General features: G+C 44.1%; 1 protein-coding gene across 2 annotated transcripts in view; it reads left to right on the top strand.

The window, feature by feature from the left end:
• Positions 1 to 16,747, top strand: part of bicc1a (BicC family RNA binding protein 1a) — a 53,643-nt gene that overhangs the window by 17,089 nt on the left and 19,807 nt on the right. For both annotated transcript variants that reach the window (XM_073826959.1, XM_073826958.1), the window contains exons 3-5: positions 10,658 to 10,727; positions 15,281 to 15,360; positions 16,247 to 16,405. In XM_073826959.1, the coding sequence (XP_073683060.1) occupies positions 10,658 to 10,727; positions 15,281 to 15,360; positions 16,247 to 16,405 (309 nt within the window). The remainder of the gene's footprint in view (positions 1 to 10,657; positions 10,728 to 15,280; positions 15,361 to 16,246; positions 16,406 to 16,747) is intronic.

Below are 16,747 nucleotides of genomic sequence, written 5' to 3'. Positions count from 1 at the left end.
CCCTACAGATAAATTATTATATAATTTTGAAAATGCCTATTTTGAGTGGAAAACTCACTGTTTTCTAAGTGCACACATCTGAATCATGCGCACAGAAAGTGGATGTTACTTGGCATGTGACTCTTTCAAGTCTTATTGCGCTTAAACTGTCAAATACACACAAGTTTATGTTCAAAACACAAATGAGTTACAAAAACAGTTGGGTATGTCTGTGAAGGTAAATGGCTGGGAAAGAAATTGCATGTTTATATTGAGGCTGACACTCTAAATAATGTTCTGTGCTTGTCTGTGCAGCCAACAACAGAAGAGTTTGCATGCTTTGTTCGAACTTTTGCCATGGCGTTAGAACTGGTCCACCTTTGTTGCTTTCCGTTGGTGGAAATGTGCTGATTAAGGGGTGGTAATATTATAAGAAGATCCCTTTCCTACATCACAGGGGGAGCGAAATCTTAAGCACTTATTTTTACATGATTGCAAAAAAAGTCTTACTAAAATTAACTTACTGGGTTGTCCTTTCTCACGTTTTCTGGGTTGGAAGATGCTCTGGGGAACCGATTATAGCACTTAAACATGGAAAAAGTCAGATTTTCATGATATGTCACCATTAATTCCTATCGTTCCATCTTATGGATCAGTAAATATACATTTTTCAGAGTACTATGCACACCTGTGCACTTCAGCCTCCAGTCAAAGTGACGGCTTTCCCAGCCCTTTCTCCCTCTCGTTCCATTTCCCTCCTTTTCTCCTCCTCACACCTCTTTTCTTTGCTCATTCTTCTGAGTGCTCCTCAGCTGAATCAACAAAGGAAACAGGAAGCAGATCTCTATACACATGCTCTTGCACATCCACTCTCTCATACACATCATTTGTCAAATATAAACACTCTGTTCTCCATCACCGTGCCCATATTTAACGACTTAATGAAGATCAGAGTTTGTGTGACTCGGGTACTTTGAAGTCACTGCCTTTTGAAACACTCTCTCCTGTTAACGGTGTGTGTATACATTCTTGTGACAGGATGATATTGGGTGTGGGGGGAAAAGGAAAGGAACTTTTTCGAATGTATAGTTAACCCAATTTTTCTGAAATCGTCTGACCCATTTGAGAGGTATGTGCTGGTCCGTCACAAAAATAAACCGCAAACCCCAAAACTGCTGTGTGGTCTGTCAGAAATCTCCCTCATCTGCAGATTGGAGCCAAAGAAAGCAGTCAAGAGAGAAAGTGAGAGCAGGTCGGGAATAAAGACCTATAGAACGCACAGCAGCGTGGCAGAACAGCACAAACACACAGAATGGAAATGGGAACTGGCGGTCTGCCTGTACAAATTTTAAGCACCGTTCACCTTTTCATCCCATCTAAAATGTTCGTGTTTCCTTCAGACGTGTTTGATTGTGCCTTTGTTTGGTTCAAGGTCATCATCAGTGTAGAGTGTTCTGACATTGTTGCACTGGTTAACAGAAACATCATATTTAAACTTAAAGGGATAGTTCACCAAAAAATGCTAATTCTGTCATTAATTACTCTCATTTCTTTCTAAATCCGTAAGACCTTTGTTCATCTTCAATACACAAATTAAGTTATTTTTGATTAAATCTGAGAGCTTTCTGACCCTGCATAGACAGCAACTGAGCTACCACATTCAAGGCCCAGAAAGGTAATAAAGAGATCTTTAAAATAGTCCATGTGACATTAGTGGTTAAACTGTAATTTTGTAAAGCTACGAGAATACTTTTTGTGCAAAGAAAACAAAAATAAGAAAAAATATAGCTGCAAGTAGCCATTACGGGGCCAAGGACACCAAAGGGAAAATGAGGATGAGCTAAGCATAGCATGGAGCACCAGACCAACTGCAACAATTAGTAAAGGAAGCCATTTTAAAAGGTTATAGTCAAAATGACAGAAAAATAATGTAGAACTGCTAGTAATATGATTTAATGGCTTATAACTTTTGACCAACAGGTGGCACTGTTATCAGATCGATGTGGTGTGTTTAGTGTGAGGTGACAAAAGCACACACAAAGTTTGGTGTCATTATGTCAAAGCTTTGCAGAGATAAAGCCTCAGAGTAATTTTGGCATTAAGCTTAAAATTTGTAGCAGTGCTGTACAAAAATGGTTTCATCTATAAACATGAAATCTATAACTTTTTGTCAGCACAGTCTGAAGATGATGTGACTCAATTTTGGTGAAAATCTGAGAGTTCGAAAAAGTAGGTTTTCAACATAAATCAAAATGGCACAAACAAAGTTTGATGTCAATATGTCAAAACTTTGCAGGGATACAGCCTCAGATGCAGTTTGGCATCTCTCCAGCAAATTTGTTGATGCGATAACTGTTTTGTATATCAACACAAAATTATTAACTTTTAGCCAGCATAGTCTAAAGATGATCTGAACCAAATTTGTTAAAAATTGGATGAACAGTCTGGAAGGAGTTCGAAAAAGTAGGTTTTCAGCATAAATCAAAATGGTGGACAGGAAGTTCAGTTGACTATGGCAAAATTGGTGTCTATGTTCTCGGCATGACCCAAAGAATATATTGAGTTGAATATATTTCTTTATAACTTTTCACCACATGTGCTGCCATAAAACTTTTTGAGTACCATAAGGGTATAATGCCGAAGACACACAGCGAGTTTCGTAATGATTTCGCAATGCGTTTAGTAAAATATAGCATTTTATTACAAAATTCCGACACCCAAAATGGATGAAATGGGAAAATTGGGTATGAGTTGGCTCGACATGCTCCATTGAATCTAAACAGACCGGTTTTGTGACTTTTGGCTAAAGAATTCAAAAGTTATTAGCTAAAACAACAATTTTTCATATCTCTGAAACTCTGCAGGTAGCCTCATTTCATGCTTGTTATAACACACACCTCAATACGCCAAACCATTGCAGAGATATAGCCTCACATGCATTTGCGTGCACTCTTTGTTGAATTCATTCACACGTTAATCAAGAACGGTTTGACTAATCAACTTGAATTTCATAACTTTTTGCCAGCATGGTCTGAAGATGATCTGAGCCAATTTTGGTGAAAATCAGAAAAACCGTCTAGGTCAAGTTCGAAAAAGTAGGTTTTTCAAACTATTAAAAATAGTAAAAAAAAACTAAAACATTCGACTTGGCATGAGCCAAGGATTCAGAGGGAAAAAAATTATTTGAGTTAGAGACTCCAAACTTGCTATGGTTAATGGTGAGACTGTTCTCTATCAGTGTGCCAAATTTCATAACTTTCCCGCAAGTGGTTCTATGGGCTGCCATAGACTCGAGCGAAAGAAACAGAAGAAAATCTAATGGATATAAAAGTCACATATGCGCATTTTGGGAAGGTTATTGTGATTTTTTTTTTTTGCATGTCATAACATGGAAGGAAACGCAGCTTGATTCAGGCACATTGTAAAAAGGGTGTGTAGATTGTTGTTTTATTTTAGCTTTGCTGACCTTTGCTGTTTTCAAGCTGTAATTTCACAAACCTAATCACAGGATGCGTCACAGCTGTGTGTATGATTTACAGACATAAGAAGATCTGGGGAGATTAATAAACTTGTTCCCTCAAGTTAAAAAAAAAAACATTCTCATGTTCTTTTGTCCTTTAGGGTGTCAAAACAAATAAAAAAACCCGAAGCCTGCTGTTGAACCGCAGATCCAAGACTAATGAAACCTGGAAAAGTATGGGCCGTAAATTTTAGTAGAGCACACGGGACTTAATGTTTCCAGTTTATGAACAAGCACGTGCAGCCTGGGCTGTAAACATGCAATAAGTGACATACTGGAGTATTTCCACTTGCTCACTGCTGCTTGTCCTATCCAAGCTTCTCTGAAGAGATGACACTAAATGACTGCTTCTTATATTCAGTCAATCTGTCAAAGAGAAGCAGGTGCAAATCCATGCCATTTTTAATTAAAATAAATGTAATTCTAGTTAGTATTAGCCTGGAGGATGAAATTCTCCTGAAGGTCATGTGGGAAAACGTCTCGGGTTACTATTGTAACCTTAGTTCCCTGAGGGAACGAGACGCCGCGTCAGGAACGCTATGGGGAACGCCATTGGCGGGCCGCACTCTGAACTATGTCTAACAACCAATGAATGACGGGGGTGACGTCACAGGCGCGGTGACGTCACCAACCAGGAAGTATAAAGCACGTGCGTTTGAAGCCGGCGGCAGCTCTTTTAGGAATGAAGCGAGCGCCGCAGGGTGCGGGAATTATGGTCCGAGACGCGGCGTCTCGTTCCCTCAGGGAACTAAGGTTACAATAGTAACCCGAGACGTTCCCTTCCGGGAACTCGAGCCGCGTCAGGAACGCTATGGGGAACGAGACTACCAACGCCCCCATAATTTCCGAGCCCTGCGAGTGTCTGCTCAACCAGGGTGGAAAAAGAGAGAGCCCTTGTCTAGCATTCCGCGGACAAGAAGGCCCTGTAGTCCTCGGCCCTCGGGCACACGAGGAATGGTAGTCTTCCTCTGTCTGGTCGCCAGCCAGAACGAGAGGTACTCCACGGCCCTCAGGCACACGCAGAGTCTTAGTCCTTTGTCTGGGAGTTAGCCAGAACAAGAGGGACCGAATGACCACTGTCTAGCACTCGGCGGACAGATGGTGTGGGAAGTCCTCGGTCCGCAGACCCACGAGGACGGTGAGCTCGACCTCAAGGCTCCTCGGCCCTCGGGCACACGAGGAGAGGGTGATCCTTTGTCTGGGGGTTCAGCCAGAACAAGAGGGATCCAAGGCTCGGCCTGGAGCTCCGCCAGGACGCGAGGGAATAAGCCATTGTCTAGCATTACGCGGACAAGAGGGCACTGCAATCCCCGGCCCTCGGGCTCACGGGGAAGACAGTAGGTGCCTCTGCCTGGTAGCCAGCCAGTGCATGAGGCACTCCTCGGCCTTCTGTGAAGGCAGACGAGGAGTCTTAGTCCTTGGTCTGGGGAAAGCCAGAAACCAGAGGGACCGGAGTACACTCGGTCTGATAGCATCCTGCGTCAGAACACGAGGAGAATTAAGCCATTGTCTAGCATTCCGCGGACAAGAGGGCTGTACAGTTCTCGGCCCTCGGGCACACGAGAACCGTGACCTCTGCCTGGTTCGCCAGCCAGTGCGAGAGGCACCCCTCGGCCCTCGGGCTCACGAGGGGTCTTAGTCCTTTGTCTGGGGGTTCTGCCAGGACAAGAGGGACTGAAAGGGCTTTTGTCTAGCTTTCACGGACAAAAGGGGTAAAGTTTTGCAGATCTCTTATGAGTGGCGAAACGACTTCTCTTCTTTCCGCAGAAAGAATGCGCCTTGAGAAGTCTCCTCCTGGCTAGGGAGGTGGCTGCCCCTCTAGGCCTAGCGCACTAGGCCGAGAGTACAGCCGAGCCTGGAGCGGCTCTGAGGTCGAGCTCGTAATACCTAACGAATGTTAGGGGCGTGGACCAACCCGCAGCATTGCAGATGTCTTGTATTGGGACACCTGCCGTCAGAGCTCTCGAGGCACTCATGCCCCGAGTAGAGTGAGCCTTGAGTCCCAACGGTGAGGGGAGATCAGAGGACTCGTAAGCAGTAGTTATGGCATCGATGATCCATCTACTAATAGTGGGTTTTGAAGCTGGGCTCCCCCTCTTAGGGGGGCCGTAACAGACAAACAGTTGCTCTGTTTTACGCCACGTGGCAGCTCTGTGGACGTATGCGTCTAAAGCTCTGACTGGGCACATGCAGTTTAACTTCCTGTGACCTGGCTCCACGTATGGAGGAGGATAGAACGCCTGCAGCGTTACTGGCTGCGGTGCTAGGGAGGGGACCTTCGGGACGTACCCGACCCTGGGATATAGAAAGGCCTTGGCCATCCCTGGGGCAAACTCTAAACGAGATGGGGCCACTGAAAGGGCCTGCAGATCGCCTACTCTCTTGAGGGAGGTGAGTGCTAACAGGAGCGCCGTCTTAACTGTGAGGGCGCGATCCGTAGACTCCTCTAAGGGCTCGAATGGAGGCTTGCAGAGAGCTTCTAGCACCACAGCGAGGTCCCACGTGGGGACCCTGGGTGTCACTCGAGGCCTCAGCCTGAGCGCACCGCGGAGGAACCGTATGACCAAGGGCTCTCTACCTACTGAGAGGCCACCTAAAGGGGCGTGGTAGGCACTTATGGCCGCCACGTATACCTTTAGAGTGGAGTGAGCTAGCCCTGCGGATAGGCGAGACTGTAGGAACTCCAGAACTGTACCGACCGGGCAGTTGACTGGGTCCAGGTGGCGCTCGCGGCACCATCTCGCGAATAAGTTCCACTTAAGGCCATACAGTTTCCTCGTAGAGGGAGCTCTGGATTGGAGAAGGGTCTCAACAACCTCGGTTGAGAGACCCGCTCCTATGAGTTGTGCCCCCTCAGGGGCCACACCCATAACCTCCACCTCTCTGGGTGGGGGTGGCATATTGCGCCCCCAGCCTGAGACAGGAGGTCCCTCCTGACGGGAATCTCCCACGGAGAGCCGTCTAGGAGAGATACCAGGTCCGAGAACCATACTCGTGCCGGCCAGTACGGGGCTACTAGTAGCAGCCGCACTTGAAACCGACGGACCCGTTCCAGAACTCCCGGGAGCAGAGCGATCGGGGGAAAGGCGTACAGACGCAGCCTCGGCCACGTCTGTGCCATGGCATCCAGCCCCAGTGGAGCTGGATGAACTAGAGAGTACCAGAGGGGACAGTGCGATGTCTCCTGAGTCGCAAACAGGTCCACCTGAGCCTGGCCAAACACTCTCCAGATCTGCTTCACCACCTCTGGGTGAAGCATCCATTCCCCGGGCCTCGGCCCCTGCCTTGACAGGACGTCTGCTCCCACATTCAGATGTCCAGGAATATGGACTGCTCTCAGGGAGAGGAATTTCTCTTGAGACCAAAGGAGTATCCGGTACGCCAGCTTGTACAAGGGGCGTGAGCGGAGTCCTCCTTGGTGGTTTATGTAGTAAACCACCGCAGTGCTGTCTGTACGGACCAGCACGTGTTTGTTTCTTAGGTCTGTGAGAAACCTCTTTAGGGTCAGGGATACTGCCAGCATCTCTAAGCGGTTTATGTGCCACGAGAGATGGTGGGCGCTCCATAGGCCTTGGGCTGAGCGGCCACGCATGACCGCCCCCCAACCGGTAAGGGAAGCGTCGGTCGCTAGCGTGATGCGGCGACCAGGCACTCCCAGAACCGGTCCCTGAGAGAGGAACCAGGGTTTCCTCCACATGGCCAAGGCACGTAGGCAACGCCGCGTGACCTTGATCTTGCGGAGTGGGTTTCCCCTCGGGGAGAACCCCCTGGTCCTGAGCCACCACTGCAGTGGTCTCATGTGCAGCAGTCCAAAAGGTATCACGTTGGAAGCGGCTGCCATAAGACCTAACAGTACTTGAAACTGTTTGACAGTGAGTGACTGGCCTAGCTTTACTGCATTCACTGCGGTCAGTATGGAATCGACTCGTGCAGGAGACATGCGTGCCTGCATGGAGATCGAATCCCACACTACGCCTAAGTAAGTGGTCCTCTGTAGTGGAGAAAGCACACTCTTCTTGGCGTTGAGTCTCAACCCTAACTCTTTCATGTGAGCGAGAACAGCACCTCGATGCTGAACCGCTAACTGTTAGTTGAGTATGCGGATGCCCTGGAGTCACAGTGGAGCCAGCGCAGCATCCACACACTTCGTGAAAGTGCGAGGTGAGAGAGCTAGGCCGAAAGGAAGCACTCTGTCTTGGTAAGCCTTGCCCCTGAAAGCGAACCTGAGATACTTCCTGTGCTAAAGAACCAGAAAGTTCACTAAGGGTACCAGCCTCTCGAGACTGGTGTCTGGATTTACTTGAGGAACTAACTCGGAGTCCTGAAACAGCGAACTGGCAGGAAGCGCCGGAATTAGCTCCTCGGAAAACCCCCGCGGGGGTTGCGAACTCTCCAGGGCCGCTACGTTTCCGGGCGGACCAGCTAGAGGATGCTCGCGGGAGATAGCCGCGCCCTGTAACACTGGCAGGGTTAGCTGACTCATCTCCTGAGGGCCACGAAGGGGTCTGAAACCCGCACCTGGAGGTACGGTGCAAACCCCCTCGAGAGGGGCTGCCCTCAACGGCCCTGAACCACAACCGTCAGGGCCGCTTAGCCGAGGACTTCCTTGACTGGAGGACGACCCTCAGGTCAGGCCTCTTCGTCTTGGAAGCCCCCGACTTAGAGCGTTGCTTTCCGGGTCCCCTAGGCTGGGCCGGGGGAGCACGGGCGGCAACGCTCTGTTTTTGTGCCTCTCTATGGGAGCTCGTACACGGCTGAGGCTGCTTCTTAGATGGTGCAGCAGCCTCAGAGGAGAACACGCGGCGAGGAAGGAAAGTTCTGAACGCCGCCGCCTGCTTGCGGGCCTCCTGGTGCCTGGCCACAACGGTATCAACCGAAGCACCAAAGAGGCCAGATGGTTGCAGGGGGGCGTCCAGAAGCGTGACCCTGTCCTTCTCTTTTACGTCGGACAGGGTCAGCCAGAGATGCCTCTCCGCGGTCACCAGGGCTGCCATAGACCGCCCAACAGCACGGGCGGCCTCCTTGGTGGCGCGGAGAGCGAGATCTGCAGTTTTTTGCATCTCTGTGACGCTAACTTCCTCGCCGCTGCTGAACTCCTTCAGCAGGTCAGCCTGGTAGGCTTGCAGGATGCCCATGGTGTGAAGGCAAGACCCTGCTTGACCTGCTGCCGTGTATGCCTTACCCATCAGGCCAGATGTGACTTTAAGGGGCCTGGTGGGTAAGGACGGAGCCTTCAAGGATGATGCCGAGCCGGGTGACAGATAGCCCGCAAGCGTCTGTTCAACCCGTGGCATCGTCCTATAGCCACTCTCCTCTGCCCCCCCCACATTTCCATAATTTTCAGCGGGGGAGAAAAGACGGGAGGAGTATGGCTTTTCCCACGATCTCGCTAGCTCTTGGTGGAGATCGGGGAAGAAGGGAAGGCTCCGTTTTGGAGGTGCTGACTTTGTCCGCAGGAAGCGATCATCTAATCGGCTTCGCTGCGGCTCATGTGATTGCTGTTGTTCTGCGGGCCATGTGATGTGTAATTTGGCTACCGCATTAGTCAGCACCTCTACGAGCTCCTCATAGTGAGGCGAGCGTGATGGCGGTTGTGGTTCCTCTGTAACACTTTCAATGTCAACCTCCTCGGAGGAAGACAAGAGGAACTCGGGGACCTCCTCCCGGGGGGAAGAAACCGCAGCGCGGGCTTCCACATCCAGGAGGAGATCGCTCGATCCGCTGAGTGAGGGCGGAGATAGGGGATCACCCGTCTCCATACCCTCCAGCAGATCGAGCTGCGAGCCCCACGAGTGCAGCCGCCGCTCCGCCTCGGCGGAAGCGGGGCCAGACCCACGGGGCACGCTAGTGAAAGCCCCCTCCTCGAAGAGGGCTTTCCGGGAGCGAAGCAGACGCACCGGCAGGCGTTCACAGTGCTCACAGCCAGCCTTTTCGAGGGCTGACTGTGCATGCTCCGCTCCCAAGCAGACCACGCATAGACTGTGTGTATCCCCACCAACAATGAAGCGTTGGCAGGGAGGGACACACTGTCTATGCGGGCGCTTAACCACCATCAAACTCTTTTTCTTAATAGGTTGTAAAGATGCCATTCTACTCAAATAAAAGTGTGTCAAACTGGACACAAAAACAGCAGAAATGGCAAGACAGACACAGACACAGAGCGCTCTCGCTGAATGACAAAAGCTGCCGCCGGCTTCAAACGCACGTGCTTTATACTTCCTGGTTGGTGACGTCACCGCGCCTGTGACGTCACCCCCGTCATTCATTGGTTGTTAGACATAGTTCAGAGTGCGGCCCGCCAATGGCGTTCCCCATAGCGTTCCTGACGCGGCTCGAGTTCCCGGAAGGGAACTTTTTTGGTTTAATTGCTGCAGTTTCATGCTCAGATATTTTTTTTTCCCTGGAAGAAATTGGGTTTGTTGCCAAAACTTCTCATGAGAACTGCTGTACAGTAAAGCCTCGCTGACCATGAAAGCCAAGAGGTTTTTATGGGCAGGAAGATAGAAAGTGCGCCACAAATCGGGTACAGAAATGTGTTTTCTATAGAGACAAAGGATTATGTTGCCAAAGTTGCGGTTTGTTTTAAAAAATGAATTTACATGAAAGACAAAACCACTAAAAATAGTGAAGCGCTTTGCCTTTTTCAGAAGAGGATTGAGCTCCAGGCAAAATCACGGCAAGAGTTTTAATAAATATTGAACCTGTGTATTCACACAGCTGCAAATTACCATAAGTTTCTCTTTTGTGTATTTTCTGTGTGCACAAAACACATTACCATTCTTGTTTTCTCTCTCTTTTCCTTCACATATGCTACTGGTTAGCATACTAGGCCTGTCAAAGACTCTCTGCCAACTGGCTGTTACATGTTTCACGGGTTTTTAAGCCAGCTGTGTGTATATATGTGTGTGTGAGAACGAGAAAGTGGGGCATGTTTTAGCCAGAGAGATGATTGTAAGACCTCCATTGAAACAGCCTGAACATTTCTGTCAGTGTGAATATTTTAGCATAACTGAAATGTGTGAGTTTTTGTGTGTTTTGTGTTTTGAGAACCAAATATGGATTTGCTAATGTTAGTGTAGCAGGCTTATGTTTTTTTCAATTCATACTTGGATTAACATGCATTTGCATCCACTTACGCCAGTGGTTTTTGTGTTTAAGGTCATGGATGAAACCAACACTCAGATCGCTTGGCCGTCCAAACTGAAGATCGGAGCAAAGTCCAAAAAAGGTATACACAACACACACACAGACAGACAGTAGTTATTTTACACTGTGTTAGTCACAGTGCAAACCTCATTTGCTCACCTTCATGTTGTTCCTAAACCTGTGTGACTTTCTTTCCTCTGTGGAACACAGATAATTTGACAGATATTTTGTCTCAGTGTTTTGTTTTTGTCTATACTGTGAAAGTCGAATGGGTTCAGTATTGATTTGGAAGCCATTGCCTTTCATAATATGAACAAAACCTTTCACAAATTCTTTTTGTTTTATGTTCTGTAGAAGAAAGAAATGTATACAAGTTTGAAAGAGGCTTGGTAGGTACACAACATTGATTTTGTATTTAGGAACTGATCATATATTGTTGATCAAAGATATACTACCACAATATTTAGCAGCAGAACTGCTTTTAACATTGAAAATAATAAGAAATATTTCTTGAACACCAAATCAGCATAATCTGAAGGATCACGTCACAGTGAAGACTGGAGTAATGGCTGCTGAAAATTCAGCTTTGACATTACAGGAATGAAATATATTAAAATAGAAAACACATATTTTAATTTGTCATAATGCATTGCCAGTCAAAAGTTTTTGAACTGTAAGATTTGTAACATTTTTTTTTTTAAATAAGTCTCTTCTGCTCACCCAGCCTGCAATTATTTGATCTGAAATACATTAAAAGCAGTAATATAGTGAAATATTTGTTCTATTTAAAATAACTGCTTTCTATTGAATATATTTTAAAATGTAATTTATTCCTGTGATCAAAGCTAAATTGTCAGCATCATTACTCCAGTTTTTAGTGTCACATGATCCTTCAGAAATCATTTTATTATGCTGATTTGCTGTTTAAGAAACATTTTTTATTAATATTACTATCAATATTTTTTAGTTTTTAAAACTTTTTAAAGCTTTTTTTCCAAAGATTTATTTATCTGAAATAAAAAGCTTTTGTAACATTATACACTATACTACTCAAACGCTTGGATTCAGTATCATTTTTTGAGGGGGGGAAAGAAATTATAATTACAAATAATATAATTAAAAGGATATATTTATAAAAGGATATAAAGACATGTATAATATTACAAAAGATTTCTATTTCAGATAAATGCTGTTCTTCTGAACTTTCTGTTCACCAAAGAAACCTGTTTTTAACATAATAATATTAGTACTTGTATTTTGATCAGCAAATCAGAATATTAGAATGGTTTCTGAATGATCATGTGACAATGAAGACTGGAGTAATGCTGCTAAAAATTCAGCTTTGAAAATATATTCAAGTGGAAAACAGTTATTTTAAATGGTAAAAATATTTCAAAATTGTACTGTTTTTGCTGCACTTTTGATCAAATAAATGCAGGGTTTGTGAGCAGAAGAGACGTTTTTAAAAATCTTTCAGACCCAAATGTTTAATAGGTGGTGTATTTAAAATGGAAATTTTAACTAGCATCTGATTGTGTAGAGTAGATTAGGTGAAGTAAGTCTGTAAGTTCTCTAATTTTCTGTGGCAGTCGTTCATACCAAAATATTGGCTTTAAAAAGCCATATAACTTAATCAGGCCCTTAAGGCTTTTTCCTAAATGATTAATGAGAGAGGATCTGGCAACACAAAACAAAACTGAATCTAGTGTGGGTGAAGAGTGACATGAAACTGGACGGATTAGGACTCTCAAAAGAAGTTCGTGTTCTTTGCTACCTTTGTTTTTATGAGTTTAAAAGGCAGAGGCCAGATTTCTGTAATTCTCATAAGTCTCATACAAAAGATGACAGGCTATTAATTTGTGCTTTTCCATATAATTGATGATGAATGTACAGTACATATGAATGTACTTTTGAGGCTTTTATTTCATGAACCTGTTTTTGTGCTCATCTGACTTTGAATGTTTGCACATATTGTATATGTGCGTCATTGCCACAAGACTGAACGACTTAAAGTGTGTTCTTAGAGGTTCACTTAACTTACACTCTTAACTTTTTCTTTTTAAAAGGGTCATCGGATGCAAAACTCACTTTTATATGTGGCTTGAACATTAATGTGTGTTGGCAATTTGTGTACACAACCTCCCTACAATGATAAAAATCCACCCAGTGGTATTTTTTAATCTTTAAAAGTAATATCCTCTTTTTAAAATCAGGTCATTCTCAGTTTCTTGTCGTTGTGACGACACACAGACAGAGGCCGCTCCCACAATAGTTGATTGATATGAGCGCCTTACCTTAGACCCGCCCTCACCGAGCTGAAACAGTCCGACTCCGATCGCCATTGTGTCGACTCAGGTGCAGGGGAAGACAAGAATGTCTCAGATTGAGCGATTGAGGTGTTCTGTTGTTGGATGGAATAATGAACGTAGCAGTCCTCATTTACTCCCGACATCTGAGCCGCTGAAGACGCAGAGGATTAACGTTACTTTCGTTTTTGAAATGAAAGTGCAGATGAGTATAAGGGTTTTAATGCATCTTTGCAAATGGCCTTTCTCAATAATGTGCTAGTTAACAAGTTTTGCATCTAAATGCGGCTAAATTCGGCTAAAGTAAACAATACACCTCGTCATAACTCAGCAGAGAGGGGCGGGGCAAGCAGAGGTCATTAGCATTTAAAGGAACATGCAACAGAATAGCTCGCTCTAAAAAGGGCTGATTTTGACAAGGTAAAAAGACTGTTTTTCACACTGCCATTAAGAAATTATGTATGTTATAGACTTAACATTAAGATCCTAAACAATCATATCAACTTTGAAAATGGGCATCCGATGACCCCTTTAAATTCCCTTAAGATATGAATTGTCATAATAATCCTGTTTAAAATCATGTAACCCCACCAGTGACCACTGACGGACTGTCCCATATTAGCATATTTCTGCCCTCAGTTGTATGCTGTCCACCATTTCCTTCCCGCTCGATGTCTTGTAAACAATGCGTTTTGTAATTTGATGTAAAAGTGAACACACAAGTCTTTTTTTTTTCTCCTGACTTCAAAACCACTGAGGATGCAGTGGATTAGTTTTGTTTTTGATGGGATCGCACCACCGAATACACAAAAAAAAAACTGAAAAGAGGGGCAGGGTGAGCAGTAGCTCATTAGCATTTAAAGAGCCATGCACCGAAATGGCTCACTGTAAACAGAGCTTTTTTGACAAGGTAAAAAGGTGTTGTTTTACACAACCATTGAGGAATTTTAACCAAAGTATTTTGCAGACATTTCACGAAGAGCCTGAAGAATCATACCAAGTTGTGGAAAATGGGCATCTGATGTCCCCTTTAAAGTGCCAGATTAATCCATGTTTCTCAACAGTCATTTACCACAGTTTATTCAAAATCAGTCAATGTTTTCCCTGTCATATAATGTGCCCAAGATCTCTCTTTCCTTTTTTTCATGCTTCCAGTATCTTCTGTAAAGTCCCCTGTTCATCATGTTGTAAATAATGGTCAGTGTTTGTGACTCACATGCTAAACTATATTTTACTCTCCCAGGTCTCGACCGGTTTTCTCATTTTCTCTCTATTTTTTCCTTCTTTCTTTTTTCGGCCTCTGTAACAGATGTTATCAATCTCAGAGATGTCTGTTCCACTCGGTCCTGAGTCAGTAAAGCACTTTTAAATGAGGCTGTCTGACGGACAAAAAAGTCACTCTCAACTGGAGTGTAGAAAAACTAGACAGTTTGGTTGAGAACAGAAATAAATGACTTGATTGAAGCCATGTCCAAGATATTTAGCCTATATACACTAACGTTCAAAAGTTTGGGATCAGTAGGACTTTTTTGAAAGAAATTAATACTTTTATTTAGCTAGAACACGTTAAATATATATACTTATTCAGCACAAAAAAGGAAAATAAATTTGTGTGTGTGTGTGTGTTTGTGTATACACACACACACACACACACACACACACACACACACACACCTACTCAGTCTCATCTATATGTTGAGCACTTGAAATTAAAGACAGACATTGGCATTGATATCTTAACCTCACATATGCACGCATGAACTATTACATTCCTCTCAGACATGCATAGACATTCTCCATTCATAAACATGCTGGCCTCACATGCAACCACACACACACATGCTGGAGTTGATGACTACCACATGGCAGGAAGAGGATCGTGTGGTGGGCTGGACAAGGAGACCCCTACTGGTGTTACTCTAATACCTCCCCCAATAACAATGTACTTTGTGTGTGTGTGTCTAAGACAGTGATCCTTCCTGTTTGATTTCCCCCCTGCTCCTCTTGGCCCAATCCTGAAGTTCGTGGGAGTGTTTTGGGGGGAGTGAGAAAGTCAGAGAATATGTGTAGAGAAAAACAGAATTCCAAGAAGTTACACTACAAGAGCTATTTTTAGAAGGAGAGTAGAAGTAAAGCAGCTATCTGTTTCTCTTGATGTATGTAAGGTGTTGTCTGTGGTAAACTAACAGAGAAAAGTGTTAACTCTTGAAGCCACTGGTGTTGAAACCGTTTAATTTATTGTGTTGAGAAACTTTGTGTAAGAATCTTTATTAATGACTTGCTTTTATCCTGCACTCATCTGCTCTCTTTCTCTCCTTTTCTCTCACAGATCCACATATTAAGGTCAGCGGAAAAAGGGAAGATGTGCGTGAGGCAAAAGAGAAAATAATGTCCGTTCTTGACACAAAGGTAACTGCTGTCATGGAAATAACTGGTCTGAATGTGTTTGCTACAAAAACCTACTTTTCTAAAAGTATATATATATATTTTTTCAGAAATCTAAACATCTTTAAAACCTAAACTGCATAAGAAATTAGGAAAGAATGTTTAGTTTTCTTACTCCACTTTTTTTTTCGTTTTAAGTATAAATGTTTCTTGTTTTAAGAATAAATCTGGACAAAATGTCTAGAATATAAACTATGAAATGTGACACAGCCAGTCAGAACATATTTATGTTTAATGTACATTATGTGGAGAGGAATGTTTGGCCAATAGATTTAAATATAGACAAAACTACTCAGGCTGTAGAAATAGAAACTACACATATTTACATGGAAGATATTGTATCTTAAAGGGATAGTTCACCCAAAAACGAAAATTCTGACACGGGTGAGAGGAAATTGTTGAATAAAGTCATTATTTTTATTTTCTCTGCACAAAAAAAGTATTCTCATAGCTTAATTACGATTGAACCACTGATGTCGCATGGACTATTTTAACAATGTCCCTACTACCTTTCTGGGCCTTAAACATGGTAGTTGCCTTGCTGTCTATTCAGGGTCAGAAAGCTCTCGGATTTCATGATAAACATCATTTTTTTGTTGTGAAGATGTGCTAAGGTATTATGGGTTTGGTAATTAATGACAGAACTTTTATTTTTGAGTAAACTATCTCTTTAAAATGCATTCTTGCTGAATTGAAGTATTTATTTATTTTAAAAAAAATTCCTGACCCCAAACTTTTAAATGGTAGTGTATCTGAATGCAATCTACTAAGAGTTGGGAACAGGATTCATACATATGTTTCTATGAATGTTCTGTTGTTTTTCTAAAATTATGATCTTTGACCCCTACAGAGTAATCGTGTGACCCTAAAGATGGACGTATCACACACAGAGCACTCGCATGTTATTGGTAAAGGAGGAAATAACATCAAGCGAGTGATGGAAGAAACGGGCTGTCACATACACTTCCCTGACTCCAACAGGCACAGCCAGGGGGAGAAGAGCAACCAGGTACAGACACACACACAAACACACACACACATGAAAATAGACCCAAACAGATCCAACCAAGACCAGCTGATCAGCCATACGCATTTTCACCTTAAAGGGAACCCCAGGTATTAAAACTTGCATGGCTTAATATAACATGAAATATGTAGTAGAAAACCCATGAAAGATTTGTTATTTTAAAAAATCCACAACGTTTTATACATATTTTGGACTATATGGGGTGCCATTATTTCAATGGTGTCAAATTGCACTTGGTGAGCTGCTGGCGCTACCTGTTACTCTTTTTACCACAACACAACTCTGGAAATAAAATACTGATATGATGACCACAGCTCCTGAAAT

The sequence above is a fragment of the Garra rufa genome, chromosome 21, assembly GCF_049309525.1.
Source record: "Garra rufa chromosome 21, GarRuf1.0, whole genome shotgun sequence".
Taxonomy (NCBI): domain Eukaryota; kingdom Metazoa; phylum Chordata; class Actinopteri; order Cypriniformes; family Cyprinidae; genus Garra; species Garra rufa.
Note: the sequence above shows the minus strand (reverse complement) of the source record. Positions and strands in the feature narration are given on the sequence as shown.